The sequence below is a fragment of the Pyrgilauda ruficollis genome, unplaced genomic scaffold, assembly GCF_017590135.1.
Source record: "Pyrgilauda ruficollis isolate IOZ18807 unplaced genomic scaffold, ASM1759013v1 scaffold113, whole genome shotgun sequence".
NCBI lineage: Eukaryota > Metazoa > Chordata > Aves > Passeriformes > Passeridae > Pyrgilauda > Pyrgilauda ruficollis.
The window spans coordinates 523,963-548,023 of NW_024509544.1; the positions used below are offsets into that span (position 1 = coordinate 523,963).

General features: G+C 60.4%; 4 protein-coding genes across 5 annotated transcripts; 2 read left to right on the forward strand and 2 right to left on the reverse strand.

Moving 5' to 3' along the window:
* Nucleotides 1-223: 223 nt before the first annotated feature.
* Nucleotides 224-2,963, reverse strand: STAR (steroidogenic acute regulatory protein). The gene is made up of 7 exons (XM_041479509.1): nucleotides 2,900-2,963; nucleotides 1,936-2,049; nucleotides 1,589-1,716; nucleotides 1,347-1,505; nucleotides 733-917; nucleotides 463-556; nucleotides 224-377 (listed from the first exon to the last, which is right to left on the reverse strand). The coding sequence occupies exons 1-7, from the start codon at nucleotides 2,961-2,963 to the stop codon at nucleotides 270-272; spliced, it is 852 nt and encodes a 283-aa protein (XP_041335443.1). The 3' UTR covers nucleotides 224-269.
* A 3,198-nt stretch (nucleotides 2,964-6,161) lies between these two features.
* LSM1 (LSM1 homolog, mRNA degradation associated) lies at nucleotides 6,162-8,153 on the reverse strand. Its single transcript, XM_041477896.1, has 4 exons — nucleotides 8,019-8,153; nucleotides 7,726-7,794; nucleotides 7,156-7,271; nucleotides 6,162-6,634 (listed from the first exon to the last, which is right to left on the reverse strand). The coding sequence occupies exons 1-4, from the start codon at nucleotides 8,062-8,064 to the stop codon at nucleotides 6,464-6,466; spliced, it is 402 nt and encodes a 133-aa protein (XP_041333830.1). The 5' UTR covers nucleotides 8,065-8,153; the 3' UTR covers nucleotides 6,162-6,463.
* BAG4 (BAG cochaperone 4) lies at nucleotides 8,063-12,037 on the forward strand. 2 transcript variants are annotated; one of them, XM_041477873.1, is made up of 4 exons: nucleotides 8,063-8,320; nucleotides 9,484-9,723; nucleotides 10,105-10,350; nucleotides 10,701-12,037. In XM_041477873.1, the coding sequence occupies exons 1-4, from the start codon at nucleotides 8,063-8,065 to the stop codon at nucleotides 11,187-11,189; spliced, it is 1,233 nt and encodes a 410-aa protein (XP_041333807.1). In that variant the 3' UTR covers nucleotides 11,190-12,037. The 2 variants fall into 2 exon arrangements, with proteins under 2 accessions (XP_041333807.1, XP_041333817.1); XM_041477883.1 differs by lacking the exon at nucleotides 8,063-8,320 and adding an exon at nucleotides 8,344-8,728.
* Nucleotides 12,038-14,428: 2,391 nt separating this feature from the next.
* DDHD2 (DDHD domain containing 2) lies at nucleotides 14,429-23,817 on the forward strand. The gene is made up of 17 exons (XM_041477860.1): nucleotides 14,429-14,664; nucleotides 15,772-15,962; nucleotides 16,521-16,610; nucleotides 16,878-16,998; nucleotides 17,904-17,993; nucleotides 18,510-18,645; nucleotides 19,170-19,378; nucleotides 19,719-19,789; nucleotides 19,908-20,027; nucleotides 20,218-20,313; nucleotides 20,402-20,524; nucleotides 20,615-20,770; nucleotides 20,850-20,952; nucleotides 21,038-21,202; nucleotides 21,569-21,731; nucleotides 21,995-22,105; nucleotides 22,361-23,817. The coding sequence occupies exons 1-16, from the start codon at nucleotides 14,481-14,483 to the stop codon at nucleotides 22,083-22,085; spliced, it is 2,109 nt and encodes a 702-aa protein (XP_041333794.1). The 5' UTR covers nucleotides 14,429-14,480; the 3' UTR covers nucleotides 22,086-22,105; nucleotides 22,361-23,817.
* Nucleotides 23,818-24,061: the final 244 nt, after the last annotated feature.

Below are 24,061 nucleotides of genomic sequence, written 5' to 3' on the forward strand. Positions count from 1 at the left end.
TTCATTGAAAGTAATTAGGGAGGGTGGAGTTGGCTGACTGGTCCAGCACGTGCTCAGTTAAGCAACTGCAGGAATTAAATTTTTAGTCCTGCACTTACACAATAAGCTTCAATAAATAAACTGATTATAACTATATATTAATTAGTGGAATCAGCTGTTAAAGGCCTTGGCTAATTGAAGTGACAAGATTCCATACTTGGTCCCTGAAGGGAGCCCTGCACAGGTGGTCAGCAGGTTGTGGTCAGCAGGTTGTGGTCAGCAGGTTGTGGTCAGCAGGCCGCAGGCACCGACCGGGCCAGGCGCTGCCGCAGGTGTTTGGCAAAGTCCACCTGTGTCTGGGACAGGACCTGGTTGATGATGGTCTTGGGTAGCCAGCCCTGGGGAGGAGCAGACACAGCCTGTGAGCAGAACCAGCCTCCCCCAGAGCCCCCAGCTGCCCCCAGCTCGTCCAGCCCCAGGTACCTTGAGGTCGATGCTGAGCAGCCAGGTGAGCCTGGTCTGGGAGGGGCTGCCGGGCAGCGGGCGCAGGACCATGCAGGTGGGACCATTCTCAGCCCTGGTGGGGGGAGAGGCTCAAGTCAGCCCCAAACTTGGACTTTTCTGCCTCAAAAATGCACTTTGGGCTTTCTGCAGCAGCTCCTGCCGCCCATAGAAACCCAGCGACCCTGAGCCCACAGTGCCCTGAGGGAATCTCCTCCCTGCACAGGCATAACGGGGCTGAGCAGGGGGTACCTTATGAAGCCCTCCTGCTCGGGCATGGCCCCGTAGGTGGTGGACATCCCAGCCAGGACACAGGTGGAGCCACGTCTCCTGGAGCACCGCACGCTCACGAAGTCCCGTGGCCCCACGATGTTCCCTGGGGTCGCGGCCGCCTTCTCGTGGGTGATCACCGTGTCCTTCCCAATCTTCTCCAGAATCTGCAGTTCAGAATTAAAACTTTCATTTGAAGTGTTTACTGCAAGCACTGCTAAAAGCTGCCTTTGGTTACCAGGTGTTCAGATACAGGGTCTGACAAAGAGTTGACAGTGACAATAACTCCAAATACTTGCTTGCCCCCAGGTGAGAACTGTTTACAATTCCTGAGTGAAAAGCTATTCCCTTACTGCCTCTCTGATTCCTTGTGCCTTGGGGCTATTTCTTCCCCAGATCAGCCCCATTTTCCAGCAGAACTGGCAGCTCCTTGCAGGAAGTGCCTTTCCTGCAGAATTAGTCACACAGAAGCTGCTCCAGACTCGCCTCTGCTGCAGCAGCAACACAGATACTGCAAAACCTTCTCTACGTCTGCAGCAGGAAATGGAAAGAACACAGAGCTGGGACAGCTCTGACACATCTCCCACATCTCCTACCCTGACTTCTTTGACGTTGGGGTTCCAGTCTCCCATCTGCTCCATGTTGTCCACCAGCTCCCCGTACACCCTGTCCAGGGGCTGGTCCACCACCACCTCCAGCCGGAACACCTTCCCCACGTCTGGCAGCACCTTGCTCAGCACTTTGTCCCCGTTACCCTGCGGAGGGGATGGCAGAGTTACCACCAGGGCTGCTCGCAGGGGGAGGGCTGCAAGGCAGCACCACGGGGCACAGCACCCACCGCCACTGTCTCTGTCTTCCAGTCGTCCTGGTCCTCCAGGATTCTGAGGGATTTCTGCAGGGCCTCCTCTCCTTGCTTGATGTAAGACATTTCCGTCTCGCTGAAGGGTTTCTCCTCCAGCCTTGAGCCTGCAGACAGAGGCAGGGCTGAGCAAGAGCAGTGTAATGTGCAGATGAAGCTTTATCTACACCAAATACCCTTCTCTGTGCCCAGGGGACGGGGATTACACCCAGTTCCCACTCTGCCTTTGGTTCAGCAGAAGCACAGCCCACCCTCAAGCAGGTTTTCCCCCAGCCTGTGAGGGTCTCCCCCCAGCAGAAGGAACAGACCCCTCAGGTGTCACTTACTGAGCAAGGAGCTCCTCCTGCGCACCTGGTGGATCCAGGCGCTGGGTCCTGGGCTGCGGCTGGCCAGCCTGCTCAGCTCCTGGCTGATGGCCACAGCAGCTTGTCTCCTCAGACCTGGGGAGAGAGCGTGTCACCCACCAGCACCACGTGGCCCTTACTGTGGGTTTTTCCCCCATTTAAACACACAACATGGAAAAGTCCCTGCTTGTCACCATCTCGGTGTCCCTACAGGCACAGGGAGCAGCTGGTTGCCATCGCACTGCCCTGGGGTAGGCTGTCCTAAGCAATCCTGAGCTTGGCTCCAGCTCCGAGCCACTCAGCAGTAAAAACGCTGAGGAGCATTGTGCAGGTGCCCAGGAAACAGCATGGAAATGGATCTACAAAACCCTCACAGCCAGAGGGAGTGTGACCCAGAGCTGGTCACAGGGACATGAGCCAGCCCTCAGGCCCCAGCGACAGGGCTCAGGGTTTCAGGGACAGTAAATCAGAGAACCCGCCATGCTACGGAGTGGGGAGAACATCGCTGAGGCCCCAGCCACCACTCTGAGGAGTTTAGGAAGAAAGAGAGCCCTTTCTGGAGCCCGTGACTCAACAGCAGCTTCTCTAATAAACTTTTGTCAGAAACTCTAACTCTGCCTGTGACAGCAGGGAGAGAATCCCTGAACCCGAGGCAGCCAGATAGGGACTGTCCCAGCCTTATCCTGCCCCAAGCAGCAGGACAGGAGCTGCTCCGGCCCCATCCTGTCCCAGACAGCCACTCTAACTCTGCCTGTGACAGCAGGGAGGGAATCCCCGAACCCCAGGCAGCCGGACAGGGACTGCCTTGGCCTTGTCCTGCCCCGGGCAGCTGGACAGGAGCTGCCCCGGCCCCATCCTGTCCCAGACAGCCGGACAGGAGCTGCCCCGGCCCCATCCTGTCCCAGACAGCCGGACAGGAGCTGCCCCGGCCCGCGGCCGGACTCACCGGTCATGTTGCGCAGGTGGCGGTAGGAGATGGCGGCGCAGAGCTTGGACGTGGCTGGCAGCATCTCCCTGAGGGGCTGGAGCGTGGGCTGGGCAGCGGCGGTGGCGGTGGCGGTGGCCGGGCGGTGGCTGTGGCAGGGCTGGGCGGTGGCGGTGGCCGGGCGGTGATTTTGGCGGTGGCAGCGGGGGTGGCCTCGGTGGTGGCCGCGGTGTCCGTCCGTCTGCGCCGAGCGCTGCTCTGCCCCGGCCCCGCCGTGCACGGCCTTAAGTACGCGGGGCTGAAGGATTCTGCCCCGTCAGCCGCGAGATAAGAGCCGTCAGTGCGGGCCGGGCCCCGCGGGCCAAGGCCGGCCCGCTCCCCGCGCAGCCCGGGCAGCGCACGGGGCCGGGGCCGTGAGGGGACCCGGAGCTGCCCCGGCCCGGGGGCACGGCGGGCAGAGCCCGAGCAGCTCCTGCCCTGCCTCGCCATCCTTGCCGGCACAGAGCACGGCACACGGACCTGGAGCGGAGCTGTGACAGGGAACAGGTCAGCGCAGTCACACCGTCATTAATGCTGCAGAAGTCCTCCAAGTCATAGAGTCCAGCCTTTGATGGGTAACAATGGATAATGAGGGATAACTTTGGGTGACAGCATCTCACAGCACGACCACTGTGGAATGACGAGCCAGGCTGAGCCTCTGTGCACAAGAAGCAGGACAGCCCATAGGACACTGAATTATAAATACACTGCTGAAGTGAGGGGCAGCCCCAGGCAGCCCCCAACTCCCCAGGCCCCGTTATCTGCCCCAGCAGTGGGACACGGCGGAGCAGCGATAACGCTCAAGGCTGAAATGACATTTCTGGGATGAATTACGGCCTGGAGACCAGCACTCCCAGGAACCTGTGAATTACAGCTGCTTCCTTTGACGTCAGCCCCTGCACCCTCCTGCAGGGAGCCTGACCTTGCTCCCCAATTCAACAGCTTGGCCCGGGGGGAGGTCACCCCCTCACTGCGCCAGCAGCCCGGCCCCGGGGAGCCCTTTGTCTCCCCCGCCTGTCCCCAGCTTTTCTGAGATGATTTGAGTCCCACCTGCGTTCCAGAACGCTCCTGCTGCTCCCCAGGATGTTCCTCTCCATTGCCAGGGCTGCCATTCTCCACCGTGTGCCAGGAAACACCTCAGGCTCAGGTCAGCACCGTGGGGTTAGAGGGAGATGCTGGAGGCACCAGGAGCTGCACTATCCCTTTCCAAAACTTCTGCTGGGACCTCCTCTTTATAGCCATGCTCCCACAAGTGTGATTCCCGGGTCATGCCACAGCTCTCCCCACCTCTGGGCTTCCCCCACCTGCTCCCACCTCCCTGCACACATGGGGAGGGTTTGGAACCCCCGAGTCTCAGCCAGGAGTGCCCAGCCCAGAGCTCTGGCCAAGCACACACTGACAGGCCTGGGACCACCAGAGACACCCCAATATTTTGCTCTGCCCCAGCCCTTGCAGGCCCCCTGCCCCGGGAGTGAGGGCACACAGCGCCGGGGGCCGGGAGCCCCTGGCTGTGAGCGATCCAGGGCTGTTATCCCAGATGGAGCCGCCGCTCCCAGCACGAGGCCTCGGCACAAGGACACGCAGTTGTTTGTGAGAAGAACCAAAACAAGGCACGCAGAGCCGCCCCTCTGGCTCCAGGCTGGAGGGGCACGACCCCAGCTGTGCCCTCAGGAGGGGACACAGGCACAGCCACACCGTGCCACAGCACGTGAGGAAATGCTGCAGGTGACCGGGCCCCAGAGCAGGACACAGACCCCAAAAAGGCATCCAGAACCCTCAGGGGGATCTGGTTAACTGGGACACCCCAGCCCCCACAGCCCCCTGAGGGTCCTGCACAAAGTCACCACACAGCTCCATTTGCATTCACTTAACAGGCCTTGAAGTACAAAGGCTCACAAATGTACAAAACGTACAAAAACCAAAATGATGCCAACCAAAGGCACTGGAGCTTCACCGGGGCTTGAAGGCTGAGGGAGCAAGGAACCCTGAGGCTGCCCTGAGACCCCCTTGAGAACATTCCCCGCTCCCTGCCCATTCCCACTGCAGGGGCTGCAGCAGGGCAGCTCTGTCGGGGTGACCCTGTCCCTCCTGCAGCACAGGAATGTCCCCCCATTCCAAGGCTGAATTGCTATTTGGAGAGCACAGACAAACCACAACCCCCGGTGCCAGAGAGGGCACACCCGACGCCCTGATAAGATAATGGGCTCCAGAGCAGCAAGAATGGGTCCATGTCTTGACCCCCACCAGCTCCTTATGCCCCCCAAAGCCCTGGGCTGCAGGGTTGGGACCCCAGCACTGGGGCTGGGCAGCCCTTGCCTCCCCCCAGCCACCACGGGCATCGCTGTCCTGATCCCCCCTCACCCCAAAATGCCCCCAAAGAGCCATCCCCGCCTGCCAGAGACTTTCCAGCCACAGGCGCCAGCTCCATAAATGCTTTTTATTAAATTTTATTAGAACAAGAAATAGCATCTCCTTGTTTAAACCTTTGCTACCCCCAAACCCACAACACCCACTCGAGCCCAATGGGGCAGGAATGTTTCCCCCCAAAGTGAGTGGTCCCTGGGCCAGTACTGGCCACAACAGCTGTGTCAGGACAGCTGTGCTCAGCCCCAGCAAGCACAGCTGGGCTCATCCTCTGTCCCCCCAGCACGGACCCTTCACCCAAAGAACTCCCACTGCCCAGGGCAGCAGCCCCAGGTCCCACAGGGATTGTCCCTGCCGAGGTTTGCCCTTCCCTGCCCACACCCAGCAGGCTCCTGGGGCCTGGCAGCTGCCCAAAGGCAGCCCCGAGGCCAAGGACTCTCCTCCCCACGGAAGGGCCGGGACACAGCCGGGCAAAGGACTCTCCAGCCTGACACAGCTGCAGCAGCTCCCCCAGCACGGGCTGAGCAGGGGCTGGAGCTCCAGGCTCTGCCGTGCCCCAGGTGCAGCAGCTCTTCACCAGCAGGTAATTAGTGGGTTCAGCTGGTAATTAGCAGGCTCAGCTGCAGGGGAGTGGCACAACCTGGCTGGGGGGTATGGGTGGTCTGTGTTGGGGTACAGGGTACCCAGGTTCTGCTCTCCATCCCAGAGCAGGATATTGCAACAGGCTCCAGCATTCTCTTGGAGTGAGCCCAGCCCCTGGCTGGACCAGGGGTCCCATCTGGCCCTGCAGAGCACACAGAGGGGACAAGAGCTGGCCTGAGGGGTGCTTGTCCCAAGAGAGGGGAACTGTCAGGACCAGAACAGTGGAAAACCATCGATGTCAGGATCAAGGATTTATTTACATGTCAAGGAAAACTCTCACCCAGAGTCATGTGAGGAGGAAAAAGCAAACAAACCCAAGGAGCAGTGATTTGCCTCCCAAACACAAATGCTTGCACTCCCAGTGCGCTGGGCCCTCCTCATCTCCTTCTCCAGAAGGAGACTAAAGGCATGATTTGTGTACAGTTACCAGCACCACGGAAAAGACAATCTGAAAATGAAACCCGCCTTTCTGAGGCAGTCTTTGCCTGCCCAGGCAGGTCCTGGAGCAGCCCTGGCTCCCCGCAGGGAAGGGGCAGCCCCTCAGTACTCATCCAGCGTGTCAGCCCGCGGCACCGAGAGGCCGCGCTCCTTCAGCGCCTGCACCTTCAGCTTCTCCGACTCCTGCTTGGCCTGCTGCTCCACCCGCTGCTCCTCCAGGATCTCCTCGATGGACACCTGCTGCAGAGGTGTGTCGCTCTCCTTCTCCAGGTCCTGCAGGAGAAACGACCCTTCAGCTCTGCACAGCACCATCACCTGAGCCCACGCGCCTTCCACACAGTGAACGGTGGGGCTGGCAGGAAACAGAGGTGCTGGAAGTGCTCTGAGGGGTGGGACGTGGGCAGGGATCCCCAGCACAGCCCTGGGAAGGGGCTCCCAAAGCAAACAGCGCTCGGCTCCTCCTGAGCCCATCCCAGACGGTGCCCGCTGGGGCAGAGCCAGCAGGGAGGTAACAGGCAGGCAACAGTGCCACCCTCCAGCAGTGCCACACAAGCTGGAGCTTCCCCACAGCTCCCTCTGCATTGTTCTTCCTCCTTGTGTCATCCCAGAGGGGCTGTGGCAGCAGGAGGCAGCCCTGCCCTGCAGGCTGGCCTTTCTGTGATGGCTCAGCCCTGGAGGCAGCTCCAATTCCAGCCCAAGACAACAGCAACCACATTTCACAGCAGACAGACACACAGACAAACCACAAACCCCCCCAGCCCGGGCCCAGACTGCAGCGGGAGCTGAGCACTTACAATTTCCCCCAGCAGCACCACATTCTCGCCCCTCACCACGAAGATGCCCCGAGGGATGTCCCCATACTTCTTGCCCACGTGGATGCGCTCCACAGTCTGGTGCAACACCAAGTTTGCTGCAGCAACGAGACAGACAGAAAACCAGTGACGTTCCACCGTGAGCTGTGGCTGAGCCGTGTCCCCCGTCCCACCGGAGCAGCGCTGGCTCTGCCCGGCACTCGGTGGCTGCCCGGAGCCGGGCCACTGAAGCCACCGAGGTCACTGAAGCCACCGACACTCTCCCCACGCAGTGAGCTCCGAGCCCCCTGCTGCACAGATGATGATGGCGATGCTGGTGCTGCAAACTCCAGCAAGGACGGAGGATGAACATCACCCAGCTCCTGCTGCCCAAAAAGCCACGCCAAGCCCGAGCGCTGGATGCACCGCGGGACGGGGCGCGCCCGGCTGCGGAGAAACCCCCGCGGAGCGCCAGGTCCGGGGCACAGGACACTGAGGTTCCACCCCCAGCACAACCACGCTGGAAAGGCAGCACGGCTCCCTCCTCCTCCCCATCCCCATCCCCGGCCGTACCGAACTGGTCGATGCTGCGCAGGTACCCGATGAGCGTCCGGCCGTCCCGCAGCAGCACCAGGTGCTTCTCTGCGGGAAACGAGAGCGGGGCGTCGGGCACGGCCCCCGCGGCTCCGCGACAGCGCCACGCGGGGCCGGAGCGCACGGGGGGCGGCTCGCTACGGGAAGAGGGGTCCGGGCGCCGCACGGGGAACCGGGGGGCAGGACCCGGGGGAGCGGGAGCCCGGGCCCCACGGCGGGGCGGCACCGGCGGGGCATGGAGGGGACGGAGCGGGCCGCCCCGGGACACTCACTGTCGATGTCCTGGATCAGGCTGGCCGTGCCGGGCATGTAGTTCATGGTGCCGCCGCGCCCGCAGCGGAAGCGCCGCCATGCGCCGGTGCCGCCGCCGCCCCGGAACCGCCCGCGGCGGGCGGGGCCCACCCGGCGCTGCCCTTTTAAGCCGCGCCAGCCGTGCGCGCGGGGCCGCCGCCGATTGGCCGGAGCGGGAGGGGAGCGGCCGCCGATTGGGCACGGGGCGAGCTGGGGCGTGGCTTTGGCGGCGGCCATGGAGCCCCGCACGGCCGGGCCGGGCCCGCCCGCGGCGGCCGCGCAGGTAACGGGGGCGAGGGACGGGCACGGCCCCGGGACGGACAGGGCCACGGGATCGGACACGGCCCCCGGGACGGACAGCGCTCCCGGGGAGGGCACGGCCCCCGGGACGGAAACGGCCCCCGGGGCGGACGGGCAGCGCTCAGCCCGGCCCTGCCCCGGTAACGGCCCGCAGGGCGGTCCCCGAGCGGCCCTGCCCGGAGCCTCCCAGCCCCGCCGGTTCTCGTGGCTCTGCTCACGGCCCCTCCGGGCGTGTAACGGGGCGGAAAGGAGCGCGGGGAGGCGCTGCCTGCGGAGCCGCTTCACGGGGACGTTTCTGGGACGCGTGTGCTGGTGCGGAGATCCCGGGAACGCGGGGAGCCCGGAGCCTGTGCGGAGCGGAGGGCCACGGCCCGGGGCTGGGCATTGCCGGGTCCGGTGCCGGGGCTGGGCATTGCCGGGTCCGTTACCTGCGGGGTTGATGGCAGCTGGGTTTCGGGCTGCCGTGTAAATTCCGTGTTCCCTGCCGGAGCAGGCTCTGCTCTCCAGCCGCGATTTGGTTTGGTTTGGTTTGGTTTGGTTTGGTTTGGTTTGGTTTTTCCTCTGGGCTGTCAGGCTGGTCCGGCCCTTCCATAAATCCCGGCACACAGGTTGTACAGCCTGCGCTCCGGGCAGCAGCTCAGGGTGGAGCACTGCTTTGCCCGAAGGTACAAGGAGTCGTTCCCCGAGCTCCTGAAATCCTGTCCTTCAGCATCCCCTCTGCCATCAGGTGGAAACTCATGTTCCCTACACATCAGTTATGGGATGGATCCAGGTAAATCCTCGGATCTGCCCTGGGTGTGCAGACCTTCTGTACAGATACCCACACGAGCTGCAGCTCCAGGAGCTGAACACTGCCTAGCAGAGCTTATCTGTTTGAGAATGAGCAGGGAGATGAACTTTCCTGGAGAGTTTTCCACCCTCCCGTCAGTGATGCAGTGCTGGCATTGAATCCTCCAGGAGCTGCTCACTGTGAGGGGCTGCACACCTCCCCCTGAGCTCAGCCACGTTAGACCAGGAAAGCCTAAAACCGGGGCAGATCAGCTGGAGGAGGCTAAATGCTGCAGGAAGGGCCAGACCTTGTTCCTGGAGCACCTGTGCCCGTGTCCCTGTCCCGTCACCTTCCCTGTGCTCTTCCCTTGTCCCCAGGCAATGGATTCTCCCTATGCCAACGGAGCCTACAGCCCCCCGTACCCGCACTACGCCAGCCTGCCGCAGGCACGGGGCTTCTACTGCTCGGGGCCCCCACGCAGCCCCTACCCCCCGGAGCCCGCCGGCCTCTACCGGCCCCCGTCGCCCGCTCCCGCCTGGAGCTACGTCCCCCCGGAGTGTCCCCCCGAGGGCTCGGCCCTCCGCAGGCAGCAGGTCCCCGGCTACTCCCCGCCGCAGGTAAGGGCACTGCCGGGTCACTGGCATGGGGCTGTGCCGGGGGAGGTGGGGCTGGTGGGGCTGGGGGTCCCCGTGGCTCTTGAGCGCCTTGTCCTGCCTGGTTTTACTCTCGGCAAAATTGGTGGTCACGCTGTTCTCTGGAGACCCTGAGCTTTTGGGGCAGAAGAGTGGGAATTGGGCGGCCAACCTGAGCTGAGGCCGTTCTGTCCCGGTCCCAGGGCTGTGTGAGGGGACAGGGCTGGCAGTGACCCCCTGTAACGCCTGTCCCAGGGCTGGGTGAGGGGACAGGGCTGGCAGTGACCCCCTGTAACCCCTATCCCAGCTCCCAGGGCTGTGTGAGGGTGCAGTGACCCCCTGTAACGCCTGTTCCTGCCCTTGCAGACCCCGGGAATGCCGGTGCCTCAGTATCAATATGGAGACAGCAGCGCAGGAGTCACAGGGCAGGGCCCGGTGCCGCAGCCCCGAGCCCTGGAGGACACGTGGGGCCCCCACTCTGGTTTTGGGGTGCAGCCTCGCTACGCCTGGCCCGCCTCGGGGCACGGCAGCCTCTACGTCTCGGATTCACACCCGTCCTGGACCGGCAGTGGGGCTCCTTCCCACCCTCCCTCCTGGGAGGCACAGGGACAGGTGAGGTCCTGTTTGCATACAGAAGACTCAAACCTGTGGCTGGGATTCTTGTGAAGGACAAGATGTCCTGGGTGGGTCTTGAAATGGGTCTGACAGGCTTTCTCCGGGTTGGATCAGGAATTGACTCCATGGTTTTGGTGCCCAGGCAGTAGCAGCCCTGATGGGGGGCTCAGACTCCTCCTCTGGACAGGTGCCCCTTGCTGGGTTGGTGCTTTCTAACATGGGGAGCAGAGCACAGGTCCCTGTCCCCAGCATCCCCAGCCCTGTCCACCACTGGGTGCAGGTTGAGAGCAGAAACCTGCGGGTTGGAGGGAAATGCACTTAGAGATGTTTTCTCCCTCTGCCTGCAGGACTGTGTGTACGACAGACCTGAGCAAAGCCCCAGCCAGCACAGTTACTACTCTGATGGCAACCAGCGGCACTCGGGGCCGGTGAACGAGCACAGGGTGGCCAAGCCTGCCCCGTGCCAGCCCCGGGTGCAGTACAGTGCCCAGCCCCAGCTCTACGACCTCGGCCCACGGAAGCCCATGGCCAGGAGCCAGGAGCTGGGCTTCAAAGCTGCTGAGCAGCCTGCCACGCATCCTGCAGCCCTGCAGCCGGAGATCCAGAGGATCCTCCACGTGATGGGGGAGGCTGAACGGCTGGAGGAAGAGGTGGATGAATTTGTAGGGAAAAAGACAGATAAATCCTACCGGCTGCTGGAGGAGATGTTGACCAAGCTGCTGCTGGAGCTGGATTCCATTGAGACTGGGGGCCAGGACAGTGTCCGGCAGGCCAGGAAAGAGTCTGTCCACAGAATTCAGGCCATACTGGAAAAACTGGAAAGAAAGGGATTGTGAAAGCGCATGAGCCACAACACACAGCCTGTTGTTGAGGTTCCAAAGAGTTCTCTTAAATCTCAGCTCTTTCTGCTACGCACTATTGACAATGGAATAGCAATAAGCCCTGAGTTAACAATCAAATCAAACCCACCAAAAAGCCAGCTCAGAAGCCCAGCTCCTACAAACAACTCAGCAAAGGACAAACGGAGAGAGGTTTGAAGCAGCAAAAGTATTTAATGAAGATGTTGAAGGAACTGGGCCAAGGATGGAGCCCTGTGGGGTTGTGTACAGAGTTCCCCAGGCCAGGCCCAATCTCTGGGTGCCTCCTACAGCCACAACCAGTCTTCAAACACTCGTCAGATGTGCTGCAATGTGCAGCCACCAACCAAGACTCTGGGCTTGTCCTCACTGCCTGTAATTTCAGCTTCAGCTCCCTTGCCATGAGCCCCGTGTTTCCTCATAGGGGTTGTTTGGGTTTAGTGCACTCAAGGAGCAACACTGAAGTGCTGGAGGGAGGGACTGTGCTGGCACATGTCACATCGTGCTGTTCCTCCTGTGTGGTGCAGAGCCAGTGTGGGGTGTCCCTGTGGGCATGGCAGCAGACTGGAAATCCCTGTTCTGCCATTGGAAAAGAGAAGCACAAGTCAAGGAAGGAACAGGGGCAGGATGCTTGGAAATGATGTCCAGGTCACTCGGGTCAGAATCCCCTGTTTCATGTCCCTCTCCATCCTGAGAGTTCTGTGTCCCACTGTGCAGCACCACGGGGAGAAAACAGCTCGGCCTGTTCCAGCCTCCTGGTTACCACCTGCACAGCACCTCACTGCTATGTGTGACACCTAATAAACCCTGACAAGTTTCAAATGTTATTTTGTAATTGAGATGTCTCAGAGTCTCTTTTTCTTTCAAGAGAAGTGGTGGGGAAGGTTTTGTAGCCCAGACCAAAGCTCCAGCGTGGCTGTACCAATGAATAGAAGATCTAAGGAGGCTGTTTTGGGGTGCCAGGGTGTCCCATTGCCTCCCAGGCAGTGCAGATGCTCCAGGAGCCTCCAGCTGTGGCTCTAGAGCCAGTGTGGAAGAGGGTCTGGAAGGGATTTCGGATGCCTGAGGCTGGGAGAGCCCTGGCCATGCCCTTTGTGCTGCCAGCCAGCCGAGGCCCTGGAGGCAGCTGGCAGCTCCCACATTCCCAGACAGGGCTGTGGGCACAGGACTGACCTTTGGAGCTCGTTGGACGTGTCCATGACCACACGTGGTCAGCCTGCACAGCGAGCTGGATGTCCTGGGACAGGGAAAGGCTCTGCTGCTGCTTTGTTTTGTGTCATGCAGGGAGCAGCCAGACCGAGCTGTTCCATGCTTCCAGCCTGGCAAGTGCCTCCTGGGGACCACTGGCTGTGCTGGGAGATTCATAATTCACAGTACTCAGAGAGTGCTGCCCTGTCACTGTGCTGGTGAAGCCCCTGTGAGTGCCACCCCTTCCCCCATCAGCTGCACCCATCCAGGTAGCGTATTCCTGAGCAATATTGCTTGTCCCTGCCTCCTTGGCGGAGGGTTATGTAAATCCCTGGAGAAAAGCCCACGAGAGAACACGAAGAAGTGGGCTGGAATGGCAGGTTACCATGGCAGGGCGTGGGGATGCCACAGCTCCGTGGGACGGCGTGGCTGCCTGTGACACTCCAGCATCCCTGGGTGGGTTTTGTGTGTTTCCCCCAAAGCTGAGCTGGGATCAGGGGTCAGGAACACGTCCCACACCTCAGCCTGCAGGAAGCTCTGCTGTAACCCATCCCTGCCTGCTGCCTCTGCCTCCCCCACGCAGGACCAGAGTGCGTCACAGTCCGGATGATCCCAGTGGGGACGGTCTGACACGGGCAGGAGCTGTGTCAGCACCCTGCTGCAGGCTCTGCAGGGGCTCCAGCTGCAGAACTGGGGAGCTGAGCACTCCTGACCCTTCTGTTTTCCTCACCAGTCCCTGCTGTGCGACGCTGAGCACTGGGATAGCAGTTCCTGGCAACTGGTTTATCTTGCAGCATCCGCTTGCAGCATCCACCCACATCACAACCCCCAAATTAGAAAGTCTGCCTCTGTTTATCGCTGGGCTCATCTCTACAGAAACCAAACTCTTACTCTGGGGTTGCCCGTTGCTTCTCCAGCGGTGCTGGAGTTTCTCAATCACCACGGAGGCTAAAGTGTCACAGAGGGACTGAAAAACAAACATTAAATCAGCACCGCGTGGTTTCTGCTGCAATCACGCCGTGCTGGAGTGTTTGTTCATGCCTGGCACAGGGCTGGGTGCTTCCCTGCACCCCAGTGCCCTGCATCCAGCTCGGGGCCACCATCACCCCCACCCGGGCCACTGCCGAGGGCAGGGAATGTGGGCAGGGGTCACAGGGACAGGGACCAGGGGCAGGGGTCACAGGGAGAGACCAGGGGGAGGGACCAAGGGCAGGGACCAGGGGCAGGGGTCACAGGGAGAGACCACGGACAGGGACCAGGGACAGGGACCAAGGGCAGGGACCAGGGGCAGGGATCACAGGGAGAGACCAGGGGGAGGGGTCACAGGGAGAGACCACGGACAGGGACCAGGGGCAGGGGTCACAGGGAGAGACCAGGGAACAGGGATGACAGGGACCAGGGGCAGGGGTCACAGGGAGAGACCAGGGGGAGGGACCAAGGGCAGGGACCAGGGGCAGGGATCACAGGGAGAGACCAGGGGGAGGGGTCACAGGGAGAGACCACGGACAGGGACCAAGGGCAGGAAACAGGGACAGGGACCAGGGACAGAAAAAGGGAACAGGGACAGGGAACACGGGCAGGGAACACAGGGAGAAAAAAGGGATGAGGGAACAGGGACAGGGAACACGGGCAGGGAACACAGCGAGGGAACAGGGACAGGGATGAGGGACAGGGACCAAGGGACAGGGACCAGGGAGAGGAAACGGGACAGGGACCAGGGGCAGGGGTCACAGGGAGGGAGCAGGGGCAGGGAGCAGGGGCAGGGAGCAGGCAGGGGTCACAGGCAGGGATGACAGGCAAAGGGCCCAGCAGGGATCGCGGGCAGAGTCGCAGCGCTGCGGGGAGCGGCTGCGGGCGGGGATCAGCGGCAGGGGCGCAGGCAGCAGCTCCAGCCGGGATTGCGGGCAGTGACTGCGGGCACGGATTGCGGGCGATCCCCGCTCCTCCCCGGCCGTGACGGCAGGGGCGGGCCGCGGGCAGCACCGCCCCGGGCTGGGCGGGCACCGGGGCCGGAGCGGAGCCTGCCCGCGGAGCCCCCGGTGGCGGCGGGCCCGGCGCTCCCGGCTCGCCCGCAGCAGCCCCATGGCCGCGCTGGAGCCGCCGCGGCCGCCCCCGGCCGCCGCCGATCCCCCGGAGCCGGAGCCCGGCGGGCGCTACGAGGCCGTGGTGCCGCACTGGTTCTACTGCAAGGTCGCGGACTCGCGGGAGCGCTGGGTGCCGTTCAGCGCGCAGGACTCGGAGCGGCTGGAGGCGGCGCACGGCGCAGGTAGGGCGGCAGCGGCCGGGGGAAGCGGGCGGGGGTCCCGCGGCAGCGCCGGGCCCAGCTCCCACCGCCCTCTGGTGCTGCATCCCCCCATCCGTGCTCGCGGATCGCCCTAAGGAATGGGCTTGGCTGAGGCTGGCGGGGGAGCATCAGGTGTGTGCTTGGATGCCAGGGAAAAATTCCCTGGGCGCAAGCACGGCTTCGACCTGGGATGCTAGATTTTCCCTCGAGGAATTTGAAACTGGGGCTTTTTTGGCCACGTGCCTGCTCCCGGTAACCGAGCGGATGCATCAAATGGTCTGACCCCATTCAGCTGATGCTGCTGTGAATTATATATAATCATACTGCAAAGCATCCTCTGGTGAGGCTGGGAGGAAGCTGCCATCCAGGATGGCAGGAATTCCACTGGGAGAGTCCCCACAGCACGGAGCTGTTCCTGCTGTGGGAGCAAGGATTGGAGGTCAGCTCCAAGCCCTGTGCTGAGACCCTTGTGTGCCAAATGTCACCATCTGTGCCACCTGCTGCTGCCACAGGCAGAGCTCCGATTGCCCAAGGATTGCCTCCCGTCCTCCCTCGCCCAGGAAGTTTTGGATTAGAGGCTGTGCTGCCCATCCCCGGTGCTGCTGCCTGGCCCAGCCTGGCACGGGGTGCTGTGCCACCAGCCCAGCCCACAGGCAGACCCAAAAGGCAGCGAAATTCACAGAGTTTGAGGTCTGTATTGGGGTCTGTAGAGAGTTCTCTGTTTTGGAGAGGAGCGCCTTGGAGACAGGACACGCTGGTGCACCCCTGCTGTTACACAATGCCCTTCCCAGTGCCTCAGTGTCACTTTTACCCTCCAGGCCAGGCAGGGAGAGGCCACGTAAGCATGTGCCAGAGCTGGAGAGAAGGACAGTGTAGTGTAATGTTTTTATCTTACCTTCTGCCTCTGGGGAAAGTCTGACTCGGGGCATCTCGCCCTGGCAGCGCTCTCTGAACCTGGGTCCGGAGGACGTTGGCATCTCCCGTGGTGGCACTGACCTGCCCGGCCGTGCTGCCCAAGGTGGTGCTCCAGCCTCTGGGAGCTTGCCATTGCAGGCCTGTGAGGACTGACTGCGGGCCCTGTTCCCCCAGGGAAGGACCAGGATGGCGTGGTGGTGCCCACCTCGGGGGGCAGGTACGACGTGCACCTGCGGGCGCGGCGGCGCGTGGCCGTGTACTGGGAGGAGGAGGCGGCCGAGGTGCGGCGCTGCACCTGGTTCTACAAGGGGGACAAGGACAATAAGTTCATTCCCTACTCGGAGTCCTTCAGCGAGGAACTGGAGGTAAACAAAAAAAAAATCTTTCCTGTTGGTTTCCATCTCGGCTTCTCCTCGTCACACACTGCCTCTGATGTCCCAAACAAGGCCACTGGCAGGCCTGAGGACATGAACTCCAAAGAGGCTTTGGCAGGCATTCCTGCAGCTGATTGATGTAACTGTGAGCTCTGCCGTGGCCTCCCCTTCCCCTGCCCTCGTCCGGCTTCGGTGCATCCTTCCACCACAGCTGAAAGTGCCAGGCTTTCCTTTGGGATGATGCAAATGCAGAGATACATAGGCAGATGTATAAAAATACCCATCTTTGCAATAATCTCCACTCTGCTGTACCAAAACCAGTTCTAAGGGGATGGGGAAGTGTGATGCTGCTGCAAAGCAGGGAGCTCTTAAACACTCTCAGCATCCTGGTGATCCTGGGATGACCCTGCTGCTCCTCCAGCTGATTTATCTGCTTCTTTTGCAAAGTATTGATAAGAGGTTCTGAAAAGTGGGTGGGGAATGTCCCAAGAGGTTGAACATTGATGGGCATGCTTCCAGCTGACTCACAGTGGGTGTTCCCTTCTGTAGGAAGCCTACATGATTGCTGTGACCCTGGGTGAGTGGAAGAAGAAGCTGGAGTCCCCCAACAGAGAAGTCATTATCCTGCACAACCCAAAGGTGAGCAGGGCCTGGTGGTCTCTGTGGTGACCAGTGAGGACATCCCTTTGGGTCTCTTTGTGCTGTTCCCTTCAAGTGGGTTTGTTCCAAAGGCATTCCACTCACCTGCCTGTGCCAGAGGAGCCTGCCAGCAGCTCCACGTTTCTTTCCAACACCTCTGTGGGCAAAGGGCTGGGCCCAGCACGGTCTGGTACCACCCCGTGTCACCCGGCAGCTGCTGTAGCTGTCCTGCTCCGGGGTCACTGACAGGCTCTTCTTGTTCCCAAGCTGATGGTTCACTACCATCCCGTTGCCAGCTCCGACGACTGGGTCTCCACCCCCACGGAGCAAGGCCGGCCCCGCACTGTGAAGAGAGGAGTGGAGAACATCGCTGTGGAGATCCCCAACGGTGAGCTGCTGCTCCCTGCACCCATCCCAAAGCAGTGTTTTCCAGCCTGATCACTCACAAAGGCTGGAGGAAGCTGCCGTGATCGTTTAAGTGAAATGCACGTCAGAACATTTTGTGCCAAAAGGATCCAAATGGTTTCAGAAACCTCCCCAGCCCCAGTGAGCTGCAGATCCAGGGGAGGGTGGTGAGCTTCCAGCTCCTGTGCAGAGACAGAGCTGCTGGGAGCTCTGCAGTGCCTGAAATGACCCCTGAGATCTCGATTTGTAGAGGAGGGGAGTTTCTTTCCCTGCTAGGGACACAGTGCTTTATCACTTACCTTCATGCTGGTGACTCTCTGGGGCACATGCTGTCCCCATGTCTGCAGCTAAGTGTCAGCTCTGTCCCCTCCCAGTGGGGCCTCAGGACATGTCCCCATGAGGACATCAGGCAGTTGCTCCATTTCCCATGGGTGCCTGCCCTCAGGAAGGCACGTATGCAGACGGAGGTGTGTGGGAAGCAGAGAACAAGCCCTGACTTCACCTGGGACCTACCTGGGAGATGCAGCTCCCAGAGTGGGCTGGGCACAGGGCAGCTACACTGAGACCTCCTGATCCTGCCATTCCCTGTGCTGAGCCATCCCCACAGCTGGGCAGGGGTGAAGGGCAGTGGGGATGAGCCACCACCCCTTCCTTTATTGTCCTGTTGGTCCAGATCCACCCCAGAGCAGCTGACCTGAGCAGGACGAAGGGAAATGTGAGAAATCCCAGCAGCCTTGAGGTGTAAATGCAGGCACTAACGAGGGTTTTCATGGGCCGAGGTGAGGGTGGGAGGCTCCAGCCCTGCACGGGGCTGCCCCCAGCACCTCTGGTCCCTGCTGGGCGCTGTCTCCTCAGCAGCCGTGCCCTGAGCTGCCCTCCCCTCCTCAGGAGAGCCGCTGCAGATCGACCACCTGGTGTTCGTGGTGCACGGCATCGGCCCCGCCTGCGACATCCGCTTCCGCAGCATCGTGCAGTGCGGTAGGTGCCGAGCTGGCAGGGGAGCCTGGGAGGGGAACCTGGGAGGGGAACCTCACCCTGGGGCTGGCACACGCTGCCACTCTGCCTCAAACCACCCTGAGCCTGGCAGGCTGCACGGCCAGGGCTGCTGACTGCGGGCAGTGTGAGCAGAACGCTCACTGAGCACCAAATCCACCTTCTGAAAGGGTTTAGGCGGCTGCTGCTCGTCAGTTTTGCTTCACAACAGAAGCAAATTTGATACATTTCTAAAAGTTTCCTATCCTGACTGGCAGATTAAAGCCCTGCCCGTGTGAAGGAGGTACAGATGGGGCAGCGAAATCCAGTAAGCGCACGTGGCAGGGCATGGAGCCTGCCCTGATCTGTAGTTAAAGATTCAGGGACTTAGGGGAGCAGCAGCAGATTAAAGACCCCGGTGGGATTTCCCTGTAATGATCTTTCATCGTATTAAGTGGTGTTGCTGCCAGGGGCTGGCCCCAGAGCCTGGTGCATCTCTCTAAGAGTTCTCCTGTTTTGCAGTGAACGATTTCAGGAACGTCTCCCTCAGCATGCTGCAAGCACACTTCAAGAAGGCCCAGGAGCAGCAGCAGGTTGGGCGGGTGGAGTTCCTGCCTGTGAACTGGCACAGCTCCCTGCACTCCACCGGCGTGGACGTGTAAGTGTCCAGCAGGCCAGGGGATGGCAAGGGGCACAGGCAGCCTCCTGCCCTGGAAACTCCACTGTTCTGTTGGAAAAGCAAAGGGAAAGCTGTGAGTTTTTAGGGTGGGGGTGAACAGGGCAGACAGGGACCCCCAGAGCACCTCCCCAGTCTGCAGCACACAGCAGGCACCTGCTCCAGTCAGCATCAGAGAGCAGAGGCTTCTGCCTTGCCTGGATCTTGGACATGCACACCTTGCTAAAGCCTCTGAGAGCTGAGTGCCCAGTTCTGCACTGCAGCACTGCTCTGCAGTGCCCCAGCAAGGGCAGAAAGCAGGCCAGGCTCCTGGGGAAGAAAGGGCAGGCTCCTTATTCTTGGAATGTAAGAGCACAGGCTGTGCTTTGCCTTCAGTCTGAGCATAAGCTGAGGGTCTGGATTACAACACACATCCTTGGAGACTGTGTCAGTCCTCCTCTGAACTCTGAACAAGGTGGGGTTCCGTGGCTTCCCCAGCTGCAGCCCCCCGTGTCCTTTCCCCGCAGTGACCTGGAGCGGATCACGCTGCCCAGCATCAACCGCCTGCGTCACTTCATCAACGACACCATCCTGGACGTGTTCTTCTACAACAGCTCCACCTATTGCCAGACCATCGTGGACACGGTGGCCTCGGAGATGAACCGCCTGCACCGGCTCTTCCTGCAGAGGAACCCGTGCTTCAGGGGCGGGGTGTCCATCGCGGGGCACAGCCTGGGTGAGGGCTCGCCCCGGCGTGCCAGGGAGCAGGGAGGGCACAGCCACAGCTGCTCTGGCTTACAAGGGACACCTGCCACCAGAGCAGGTTGCTCCGAGCCCTCTCCCAGCTCCCAGGGGTGTGGCAGCCACAGTTTCTCTGGGCAGCCTGTGTCAGTGCTTCAGCACTGTAAATTATTTCTTCCTGCTATCTAATCTAGCCTGTCCTCAGTTTAAAGGCATTGTCCCTTGTCCTGTCATTATCTGCCTGTAAAAATGTCCAGGGTGCAGCTCTTCCATCCCAAGAAGGAGGTGGCTCTTCCCCTCCAGATGCTGATGCTCTGCCCATGCCTGGTTTCTAGGGTCGCTCATTTTGTTTGATCTCCTGACGAACCAGAAGGCTGATCCCGAGGAGGATGAGCACTGTGCACAGGTATGGGAGGCCACTGACACCACCTCCTGCAGCTGCATGGGGATGGGGCAGAGAACACAATGTGCACAGGAGCAAACTGGTGAGCAGAAAGCATGATCCCTTCTGGGTGTGTTCACAGGGGTCCAGGACAACCTCAGGCACGGGAGGTATTGAGGAAGTAAAAGAAATCCTGAAGAAGCTGGAGCTGTCCGAGTATTGTGATGTTTTTGAGAAGGAGAAAATGGACAAGCAAGCATTGGTGAGAAGTTCCCCTGTTGTACTGGCTCTTCTGGCTCTTCTTTGCTTTTCTTCCCCATCACCCCAGCACTGCACATCTTCTGGTACTGAGTCACACATGAACCATCTCTGAGGAGGAGCACAGTCCCATAGAGCAGACACCTCACCACACCTCTGCTCCTGGACTAACACCAGCCTTGCTTATTTTCCAGTTCTTGTGCACAGAGAAAAACCTGAAAGAAATAGGAATTCCCTTAGGGCCAAGAATGAAAATACTCCATTACATCAGCTCCAAGACAGAGATGAAGGTTTGTTTTCCGCGTGGCTTGTGCTCATGCCATCACACCCCATCCCATTGCATCCCTCTGACACAAGGACCCCTTTGTGCTGCTGCAGGGCCGGAGCTCAGCAGCTCCTGGGCATGGTGCACGTGGGGCTGAGCCAAGGTCCCCATCCCAGCACGGGGACAGCTCCGAGGATGGCAGGAGCTGCCAGTACCGGGACGTTGGCTTGGGACAGGTACAGCTGAGCTCTGGCTGCGCCCCAAAACCCTCGTGACACAGCACAGGGATTGTCTCATGGGCAAATCCGAACATCCCCCTGTCCCAGGTCTCGGCAAACTACCCCCAGCTGAACTACAAGCCCACCATCTTCTTTGCCTTTGGCTCTCCCATCGGGATGTTCCTCACCGTGCGAGGAGTGAAGCGCATCGACCCAAACTACAGCCTGCCCACCTGCAAAGGCTTCTTCAACATCTTCCACCCCGTAGGTATAAGAACCAGAGCTGTCCTGCGTGAGACACGTGGAGCACGAGCCCTGGCCACTGTCCCCCTCTCGTGTGCAGTTTGACCCGGTGGCGTATCGGATCGAGCCCATGATCGTCCCGGAGCTGGAGTTCGAGCCCATGCTGCTGCCCCACCACAAGGGCAGGAAGAGGATGCACCTGGGTATGGCACGGGCAGCCCCTGTCCCCCGGCCCAGGGCTGCTGCTGCAGCCCCCAGCCCCACAGCCAGCCCCCTCCTGCCTTGCAGAGCTGAAGGAAGGGCTGACCCGCATGAGCGTGGACCTGAAGAACAACCTGCTGGGCTCCCTGCGGGTGGCCTGGCAGTCCTTCACCCGTGCCCCCGTGCCAGCCCTGGAGGCAGGGAGCACCGAGGCAGAGGCAGAGGCAGAAGCTGGCACTGAGAAGCAGCCAGGTCGGTGGTGGGGAGCAGGGGGCAGCCAGGGATGCAGCCCTGGGAGCTGCCCACGTGTGCCTGGAGTCCCACATTGCCTGGCACCTGTGCCCAGCAAAGGGCACCTTTGGGCTGTGCAGGCACCTGGATCTGCCTGAATGCTGTGGCCTTCCCCTGTTAGCACCTGGTGAAGGGGTTTTCTGGGGGGGGGGGGTCTCACCACACCACGTTTTAAGCCCACCCCCCTCCTCTGGGTGTCCCTTGCACTTCAGCTGCCTCTCCCCTGTGTGAGCTGCAGAGAGGTGAAGGGATGGCACAGCCCTGCTGTTGTATTGCCATGGCTGCTGGTGCCCTGTGGCTGAACCATGCTGCTCCTCCTTCCTGCAGAGACAAAGCCAGAGGAGCCCCTGGCAGCAGTGAAGGAAGAGACCCCCCCCATCAACGTGGGGAGGCTGAACAGGGGGAACCGCATCGACTACGTGCTGCAGGAGAAGCCAATAGAGAGCTTCAACGAGTACTTGTTTGCACTCCAGGGCCATCTCTGCTACTGGTAAGTGTCTGTGTAATGCTCAGGGCTTCAAGTTTACGTGTGGTGAAGCAGAATGGCATCAGTTTCAGAGCCAGTGTACTGAGAAAAGGCTCAGCTGGTCAAGGGAACGAGATCTCCTGTCTGTGGCACGGACAGAGGAAGGAGACTTGTGGTTCTCCTCATGCTGCCTGCATTGCAGAACACTGCATCTACCTCAGCCATCACAGAGGGCCTGACAGAGGGCAGGGAAGCACTCCCTTCTGATTCCCTTTCCTCCCCTGCAGGGAGTCAGAGGACACTGTTCTGCTGGTTCTGAAGGAGATCTACCAGACCCAAGGCATCACACTGGATCAGCCTTTACCAGGAAGCCAGTGACCACCTGTGCTGTTCTGGCTGTAAGTCACCTCTGCCTAAACCCCTTCTGGATTTCCCAAGACACCTCAGAGGAGATCTGGTTGGTTTGGGGGAGTAAATCCATTATCTAAGGCAGGGAACTTGTTTCAGCTTTCTTCTTTGGTCTGTCAGCACCTTTGGCTTCTTTCCTCTTCCCTGCACATGAGCACGATCAGACATGAGGAGAGGAGCAGGGAGGGTCCAGGGGGCTGGATTCTGACTGCAGCTATTCCTCTGTTCTCCTTTTGCTTTCTCAGGTTCAACCCCACAGAGTACTCACCAGGAAAGTCCAGATCTCGTCTCTGCCTTCCTCTCTCCTCTGCTGCCGTGTCCTGCATGCTGCTTCCCAAGTACTTGCTGCTGCCTGGAGATAAGGATGGATTTTCCTCCATTTTGGGTAGGGGTAGGGGGAAAAACTGTCAAGGAAAACCACTTCTGCTCAAACACCCACACCACCTGTACAGTGACTCCCTGTGGCAACGTGTACTTTTAAGCCTGCACCCTGTGAGTCCCCAGCAGCTCCTCCAGCACTGCAGCAGAAGAGCTGTCCAGGCTCAGCACCCAGCGAGGCCCTGAGCCCACGGCTGGCTCCACTCACAGCCCAGGACCCTGAGGAGAAAAAGCCTTAAACACAGCGTGGGAAGAGCTGCAGCAGCCTTGGAGCAAGGGAGATTGCTGACTGCTAACACAAACCCCCCACCAGCACTGCAAGCCCAGGAGGTGAAGCCCAGGGCTCAGGCTGCTGCTGAGCCACAGGGGCTGTCCAGCAGCCCACTCATCCCTGCACTGCTGCTGCATGTCTGCAGCCCTGCACTGCTGCTGCACGTCTGTGCAGCCCTGCACTGCAGCCAGGCAGGGCTGCCCTGTGAAGCACCCCGTGACAGTGGCATGCTCGTGCTCCTCCCCGCTGGGGACAGCTCAGCACCCCAGCCAGGGTGTCCCCACAGCCCTGACCCAGCTGTACCTGCTCCAGGAAAGCTTCCCCTCAGCTGCAGCCAGCCCAGGGAGCAGCAGCTGCTGCTGGCAGTGCCAGGGTGAGCCCTCTGAGCCCTGCAGGGACACAGAGCTCTGTGCCCGCCACGCTCCCGTCCTGGTTTAGCTTTAAATGTACAAAACACAGCCAGCAAAGGTGGAGCCCAGACCCAGCAGGGTCTGGCCACTGCAGGAATGACACCAGCTCTGTGGGCAGCTCAGTGTGCACCTGCTTTGAAGCTCTTTTCTGAGGGGGCAGGGCTGGAGAGCCTCTGTGATCCTTCCCTGAGCACCAAAGCCCCTGGGCTGGGGCTCCAGTGCTGTGTGAGGTGTTGCTGTGCAGCCTCTGGAAGAGCCAAACCACTTTCCCTCCTGCTGACTTTTGCCCTGCATGGGGTAAGGAGCCTTTTCCCCCCACAACTTGTTGGTTTGTTTTTCCTCCATTGTCTGTTATTTGCACTATTGGAAGGGTTTTGTTTGCAGCCTCCATCCCTCCTCCCCTCCCAAGGAACAGAAGCTGTTCTTTACCTGACTGCAGGAACAGCCAAGCTGCTTGGTCAGCACCTGACCCACTGCTGGCTAAGGTCTCATGGGAGTAGGAAAAGGGACAGTCTTAACATGGGACACTAATGATCAGCTTTTTAAGTTATGCACTTTGTTAAAAAAAAAAAAAGAAGTTAAATAATTTTAAATGTTATTTAATGTCTTTTCCAGTAAAAGCCAAAATAAATAAGTAGATGACTGTGGTGTGTGCATGTCTGGGGGGAGAGGGAGGGGCTGGAAAACTCACATGTGCAGTTTTGGGGGAAAGTGAAGCTGTTTCTGTAATTCTATTGAAGCTGCAGAGTTATGGAGGGTGCACACTGCAGCTGCTGGGGTGGTGTTTCATTACTGACTCACCTGCCTTGCTCTGCTGCAGCCTCACCCCTGCTGTTTGCACATACACACACTTGAAACCTTTCTTTGAAGGGACCAGTGACAAACAG